Here is an 8,406-nt window from a genome sequence, read left to right as displayed (position 1 = left end):
CATACTCAGAATTTGTTACTGATTTTAGTTCTCATGTTATGATATTGTGAGAGCTGTAATTATAATTTTACAAAATAAAACAAAATAAACTTAGAAAAAAACATGTATAACTTTGTAAAATTAGCATATTTTTACAAGTGTCTTGGAAAAGAGGCCCTGCACAGGGTTGTAAATATTCACTTTCAACTTCCTGTGGAAGGCACTGAAAATTTTTCAGGATTTTTTTTCTTACACCATGTGTATTTGCATATCTTTCTCTTTCCATTTAAGTGTTTTTTTTTTTCATAAACTGGCCAACCTTAAAGTGTCCCAGTCTTGGGGTGAGCTTAATATGTACTGTATATATTTAGCCCGTCTCTTAAGGGTTAAATCATAGACCCGATCCTGCCAAATTGGATGCAGCCTTAGGATACCTTCAACCTCAAATACTGGGATATTGATTTTCTCTTATACTAATGACCTGGTCTTTGGAACCTAACCTTATTGGTGAGAAGTGGATTCTGATTCAGTTCCCAACATATTGTCAGAATCACTTGCACTTTTTGTAATAACCTTACCATTACTGTATTACCTGCTTTGTTCACCTTTTTTTTTTAATTCTTGTTCTGACGTCACACTAACAAATGTGATGGTATTTACCTTCTAGGAAGCAAGAGACAGTAGCATGTAAAACGCAAAAATGCAATTAATATAAAAATATAAGATAATTAATTTTTGATGGATATATAATTCTTAAAATGCAATAATTTTTAAAATTGCACAGTACCCTGGATACACTGTACTTACCCTTCCAAAAGTTAAAGGCCTTACATGTTGATAATTGTGATTAAAATGGTGTCACCTTTATCTAGTGTTTTCTGTAGGTACAATACCCGCATGATGCAATTACTAGTAAGTACTGTGTAGTAACTGTGACCACTGCATCAAAAAAATAGTTTATACACATACCTTAATAGTGCAATACATTCAACTCTATCAAGTTAAAGGAGACAGACAATATGATTTCTTCATTTTTGAAAATATAAAAAACCATAGTAGAATCTCTTAAATTACTTTATTAACATAATGAATATATACAAGATATTGCAATCATTTAATAAAATGTGCACATGCAATGAAAAGATACTTGTACAACAGCTTTGTTCCCTCCCTGTATATTTACATTACAGTACTTCTTTTTATAGCAAAACAGAAAGAACTAGGTACACGTACAATTTGTATTTTACCTATACGTACAACCTACAGTATATGACGACAGACGACTCTAACTAAAAATTCCAGTGAAACATGGCAGTCTATAATGCCTGATCAACATTCAACAGAACTTGGTAGCCAACAATTACTACCACTGTCTAATATGTTCTACAGTGCATATTATGACTGATTATGTGAATGAGAACAAACTATCTTTAGGGGAGCTTTTATTGAATTATCTAATGACAATATACCACTACTTTGTAATCCTTGACCATTACAGACAACCAAATGGCACCACTACTTTGCATACACATTTAAATTGTTGACACATGTGAACAATTAAGGCATCAATTTGGCTGCTATTTAGAGTCACATACTGTACATCATGTTGCAGGATAATGGAACATATTAATTTTGGTTGCAAAGCATGAATAACAAAATTCTGTCCCTAAAAATTGGTATAAGCTCCTACTATCAATATTTCTTCCAAGAAACAAGGCAATAAATTCAATGAACAATTACAGAAAAAAATTATTTTTGTCAAAAACTGTTACTACCTAACTATAATTTCCACAAAAGTTTAACAGCATTGATGATTCCAACATCTGTATATATGAAATAACAAAGTCCTCCAAGCGTCAAGAAGGACAACCCATATACTGCGCCAACCGCCAACTTGGGGATGACCTTGCCGAACACACTTGGCCTCACATAATCCACAACAATGGCTTCAATGCCCCTGAAAGAGAAATCATACTTAACAACAGCATCAAGCAGTTAGTATTCAAATAAAAGACTGTCAAACCCACATGCTGATTATTGTACATATCAAGTATACATTTCAAACACACATTATATATATATATATATATATATATATATATATATATATATATATATATATATATATATATATATATATATATATATATATAATTACATATATATACATATATATGCATGTGTATATATGTATGTGTATTATGACGGGAAGTCTGGATAATGCGTCGGCAATTTTGATTTGATGTCCTACGATCGCTCGGAGCTCAAGATTGTATCTTGTTAGATAGTACGACCAGCGTAACAATTTGTTGTTCAGTAGTCTTGATCTATACAGATCATCGACCTTTAACCTTCCTGGATAGATCAAGACTACTGAACGACAAATTGTTACGCTGGTCGTACTATCTAACAAGATATAATCTTGAGCTCCGAGCGATCCCAGGACATCAAAACAAAATTTCCGACGCATTATCCAGACTTCCCGCTGTCTCTCATCCCAGCCATCCTAAGTAGGATGCTCTTTGGGGGAAGGATCTATGACAGAACGTCACAATTATTTGTAAAAAAAAAAATCTGTAAATAATTATTTGTGTAACTATGAAATTATCGGGTGTTTAATGTTCAACGCTATCTATTATCAGTTATGTTAACTATTCTACATTATCCTTGGTTTCTTAGTCATACAGCTATATTTGCATTCCTTAGCCTTCGTTACACTTGTAATTTGTATTTTTCTTTAGAGAACTATTCAGTGCAGTGTTGAAAACATCTTTTTCTTTTACTTATCATAATTAGTGTTTTTGTGATATTGTGTGTGAAAGTAATTATATTGGAATTTAAGTTTATTTATTTAAGTACTAAATTAACAATTGTCTTTAGTGTTTAATTAAGATCCTGCTGGATTGGAGAGGTGATTAAAAGTGGTTAAAATAGAAGTGGTTTAAAATAGAGGTGAAAATAAACAATAAGTGAAGCAGACAAAAAGAATAATATTTTTGCTGGTGGTGATATTTTAAATTTATGAGGGATAATTGAGTGATTACAGTCCAGCAACATCCCCACACCTAGTCACCAGGTAAGATTCACTCAAGTCCCGTCATAGTATATATATGTATAAATATATGTATATATGTACAGTAATACTTCGATTTTACACGATTCGAGTTGCGCGAATTCACACACACACACACGAACTTTTCACTGGAACCTAACTAATGGGCATAGGCGATTTTTTCACAGACACACGAAATTCTCGAGAAACCCTGCAGAAGTGGGTGTTTAACTTTTGAAGTAATTTACAAGTTTTCATGCTTTTATGTGTAAAATCTGTATGAAAAATGCATTTCATTCTTTTATGTGTGAAATCTGTATGAAAAATGCATTTCATGCTTTTGTGTGTAAAATCTGTATGAAAAATGCATTTCATGTTTTAATGTGCAAAATCTCTATGAAAAATGCATTTCATGCTTTCATGTGTAAAATCTCTATGAAAAATGCATTTCATGCTTTCATGTGTAAAATCTGTATCGAAAATGTATTATTTTTATTTTTGTACATGCATAAATATGATGCAAAGGTAATTTCAGCTCATTCACTTAGCGTACTTTTACAAGATGTGATACCCATTTGCAAAGTTACTGCACTTTTCAAAGATGATACCCCTGCAGAAAATGCTTGTTTAATGTTTGAAGTAAATTTAATTAAAAGTTTTCATGCTTTTAACTGTAAAATCGATATGGAAAATTTATATTTATATTTCTGTACATAAATATCATACAAGTATTATGTCCATTTACATAGTCTTTGTCACAAGGACTTTACATGACCTTGAGATGAGGTTCAGTCACGCTCATTTGATAAAATTAATTTGTTATTGTAATATCAGAGATGTAACTAAGAGTTGTATAAGTGTCATTCTTTGAAAATTACTCTATTCACTTCGGAGAAAAGTGCTGGTGCAATTTGTATGTGCATGTAATTACAGCACGTTCAGTTGGTGTACTTTTACAAGATGTGATACCCTTAGAAACTGCATTTTTCAAAGATGATACCCCTGTAGAGTGTGTGTTTAATTTTTAAGTTTTCGTGTTTTTAGGTGTAAAATCTGAATGGAAAATTTGTATTTATACATTTGCGCATAAATACGATAGAAAAGCAGTACAGTTACTTATTACAGTGTCTCTCTCTCTCTCTCTCTCTCTCATTCATTAGTTAGCGCTCAAACATACTTTTACAACTTATTATTTCTCTGTACGTCATTACCTGTACAGTATATAATTTTAAATTGATTGAATTTTACCTGTACTGTACTACATTCTACGAACATTATGTACATGTTTTCGATTTTTTATGGAATTGTACTTTTGTTGACTGACATGACGTTTTGCCTAGTGACGCAAAGAAAACGGCTTTTACTCTAAGTGACAAAGAAAACGGCATCCCATGAATTAGGGATAACATTAGTATACGTACGCACCTACTGTAAATGCGCTATTATCAAAACTGTGCAATACTCAATTTTTATGTCAACCATTTACTGTATTCCTTTTTTAAGGGTAATAAGCTAAATTTTAAATAAAATTATACTAACTTTAGTTCATTTAAAAGTTAGCTTAATACTTTGGGACATGATTAGGGTCATATTTAGTGCTTAAACTTTGGAAATAAACATTTATTAGCATTTTTAAAGACCATGGCAAACTTATGCGAAAATTCACCTTGCACGAGGGCTCCGGAACCTAACCTCGCGTAATTTCGAGGTATGACTGTATACATATATGTACATATATACATTATATATACACATGTACATATATATACACATATATACATATACATATATATAAGGAAATGTGTTCGATTTTAGAATTACTGTGTATATTCAGTCATAGTGTGATGAAACGAAAGAGAGGTTACAGAGTGGAAGTAGGACAATCGCACAGTTGCAAAATCATTGCAGTCAGCAAATATTTCAATTGATTCAGCTGTTTTGGCTTGATGAACACACAATATTGACGCCGATATGTGAGGCAACCGACCGAGTTGGTATGCAAGTACGTAAGTTCGTGCGTTAGAAAAATGTAGGTTGTGTGTCTAATTGTGCCAAAAGTTAGGTCTGATTGATTATTATCTAGCCAAGAGCGATATCATCCAGACGTGGCTTTGTGTGTTCCAATTTCTTAGAAACTGGCAGTTAAGGTAAATCCAGACTTCTTTTTTTTTCTGTGTGGACTGTGAATTCGTGAATTTACCATATCCAAGACACTTATGAATTTATGGGAAGAATTGGACATAGTCAAGTCATATATGTCACTGTAATATTCTATTTTATTGTGTTCTGATTTGACATTGGTTAACCATACATTTTAGATTTTCATTCTTATGTCAGCAGAGCATTCAGAGGACATCTTAATGCACGATTTCAAAAAATATTTGTAGGCCATAGTACCGTACACGTAAAACACACAAACGTGAGATAGCAATAAAACGGGTTATATTGAGTCATTTGCCGATAATTTGCCGCTACGGTATACGCATGGTTCTACTGGTTGCGCGTACATATACTAACACTGATCTTCTGCGCATACAGTACATACATTTTATAAAATGTTTTGTTGTAGGATGATTTTTAAATATTACATACAAAAAGTATTTTAGGATAATACATAGTACAGTACAGTACTGCGGGTAGTACACAGAGCATATCTAAAATATGTAAGACAACAGGAATATTGCAGGGTACGTATGTTTACAACTGCGGTACGTAGCATTTTCATGTATGTGCTAAGTATATATTAATGATTACTGTAAGTACATTTTGTAAGTTGAAAAACAATTTACTAATTTTCAAATATTACAGTACTGTAATATATTAACATAAACACAGCAAAATTTCAATAACATATATTTGTTTTTCTTAAAAGTGCTTCACCCAAGCCACCTCTCTGCAAATACAAAGAAATTGTGATGCTGACGCTGTGTACCCAGGACCAGTGATATTCAACACACTATTGGCTGTCATCTGCAAAGTTGCCAATCCAGAAGCACCATTCATTTTCCATGGAGCTGATTGGCTGTTCACTTGGCGCTGATTGGCTGAACATTCACAATCAACTTGCGAACACAGAATTCTGGGAGACCGCTCCAAGGCATCCTCCTCAAATTGTGCGTATAGTTCGCAGCATCTTACCATGTGAAACCGTGCATCTGTCCGTTTTGATTTTTTATCTTTGTGCATCAGCGGTATTCGGCCCTAAAATGCCTCCCAAAAAATGCCCTGCCCTTCAAAGCCTTCTGGCAGAGTCTAAAAGAAAGAAGACTGTTATGAAACTCGAGAAGGTGAAACTTCTTGACATGTTAAAGGAGGGCAAAAGTTTTGCCGCCTTTGGCTGCCATTTTAGTGTTAATGAGAGCACAGTGAGATACATCAAGAAGAAAGAGGTGGAGATACGCAAGTCTTTGAGTATGAGCTACTTCGGTAGTGGAAAGACAGTTGCGACAGTGCTGGATAAAACAATTGTGAAAATGGAATCTGCTCTGGCAATCTGGATAAAGAACTGCCGGAAGAAAAACGTGCCCTTCGACTCCAATATCATTCACGAGAAAGCGCGACAACTCTACCATACCAGCAGTTATCAACTGCTAAGGAAGGCGACAACGTAGTACAGGCAGAGGAAGGCGTTGAAGAAGGCGAATTAGAATTTTTAGGCTTTGATGAACCAGCAGAAGAAGAATAGGGGGAAGAGCCCCAGGCAGGACCATCATCAGCACCTCAAGGTTTCCAGGCCAGCAAGGGGAGGTTCCACCGATTTCAAAAGCGGTTCCACCTAAAGTCTGTTACTCTGCATGGGGAATCAGCATCTGCAGACATTAAAGCAGCCGCCAAATATTCAGAGGCCTTCAAGAAGATCATCGAGGAGAAGGGCCACCATCCACAACAGGTGTTCAATATGGATGAGACTGGCCTGTTCTGGAAGAAGATGCCTTCCCGGACATACCTTATGAAGTACAAAGCTAAAGCCTCTGGATTCAAGGCCCAGAAGGATAGGGTTACCCTCATCATGTGTGGGAATGCAGCTGGTTTCATGCTTAAACCAGGCCTCATTTACAAGGCTGCAAACCCCAGGGCCCTCAAGAATAAGAACAAGGCATTGCTTCCTGTGTTCTGGATGCATAACCCTAAGGCCTGGATCACCAAAGTCCTCACAGAGTACTGGTTCCATCAGAGCTTCATCCCTCAAGTTATGCAATACCTGAATGACTTGGCCATGGAGTTCAAGGTGTTGCTGATCATGGATAATGCTGGTGGCCACCCTCTCGATCTTCTTACAAGGGAGTCCAGCTTGAGTTCCCCCCTCCCAACACCACCTCTCTCCTCCAGCCTATGGACCAGGGGCGTGATCCGTGCCTTCAAGGCACTCTATACCGAACTCCTCCAGCACCTTGTAACTGCAATGGACAGTGACAGTGAATTTACGCTAAAAGAATATTGGCGTAAATTCACGATTGCCACATGTCTGAGCATCATCAGCCGATCACTGAATGACATGAAGAAGGAGACCCTGAACGCATGCTGAAACAAGTTGTGGCGGAGTGTGTTCATGATTACAGGGCTTCTCTCCTCAAGAAATTCAATATTCGGCCATTAATAAGGCTGTCCAGTTGGCGAGGATTCTAGGTGGGGAAGGATTCGAGGACATCACCAAGGATGAAATCGGCACCCTTATTGATGCTCACTCTGACCTCCTGACGGACCATGATTTGGAAGAGCTGACGAAGTCTGCCAGTGAGGAAGAAGATACGCCAGGTTCAGGGGAGGAGCAGGAGGAAGAGGAGAGCGGACCTGACTTTGCAACGTCTGTCCCACATGAAGAGAATGATTAAGGATATGCAGGAGTATGTTTCAACATGGGATCCTTTTATGGAACGTTCCTTAAAGTTTTCAAACATCCTTGATTCAGCATGGGAGCCCTATAATCAAACCCTCACCACCATGAAAAAGCAGCGACAGCAGCTGCCTATCACCATGTTCATCAAACAGACGAAGAAGGCCCCTCCAAAGCCTCCCAAATCACCTGAAGTAGTGCCTCTTGAATCGCCTGAAGAAGTGCCTCCCCAATCGCCTGAAGTAGTGCCTCCCGAATTGTCTGAAGAATTGCCTCCCCAACCGCCTGAAGTCGTGCCTCCCAAATCAACTGAAGAAGTGCCTCCTGAAGCGCCTCCTGAAGGTGAAGAGGCACCCTCAGATGAGTTGTAACTCCTCTGCTTTGCTGTGCATTCATATCTTCATCGTCATTCATCGCACTGGACAGCTAATTCATCATCATCATCATCTTTAATCAACATTCATCGCTGGTGAGTACCTGTATGATTTATGTATGGAGTAATCTTAATATATAAGTAGTATTAAATTTTTTAAAACGTCCA

General features: G+C 36.5%; 1 protein-coding gene across 2 annotated transcripts in view; it reads right to left on the bottom strand.

The window, feature by feature from the left end:
- Positions 1-1,035: 1,035 nt before the first annotated feature.
- Positions 1,036-8,406, bottom strand: part of SdhD (succinate dehydrogenase, subunit D) — a 97,425-nt gene continuing 90,054 nt past the window's right edge. For both annotated transcript variants that reach the window (XM_067107188.1, XM_067107187.1), the window contains one exon: positions 1,036-1,936. In XM_067107188.1, coding sequence (XP_066963289.1) covers positions 1,759-1,936 — 178 coding nt within the window. In that variant the 3' untranslated portion in view covers positions 1,036-1,758. The remainder of the gene's footprint in view (positions 1,937-8,406) is intronic.

The sequence above is a fragment of the Macrobrachium rosenbergii genome, chromosome 8 (assembly GCF_040412425.1).
Source record: "Macrobrachium rosenbergii isolate ZJJX-2024 chromosome 8, ASM4041242v1, whole genome shotgun sequence".
Lineage (NCBI taxonomy): Eukaryota > Metazoa > Arthropoda > Malacostraca > Decapoda > Palaemonidae > Macrobrachium > Macrobrachium rosenbergii.
Note: the sequence above shows the minus strand (reverse complement) of the source record. Positions and strands in the feature narration are given on the sequence as shown.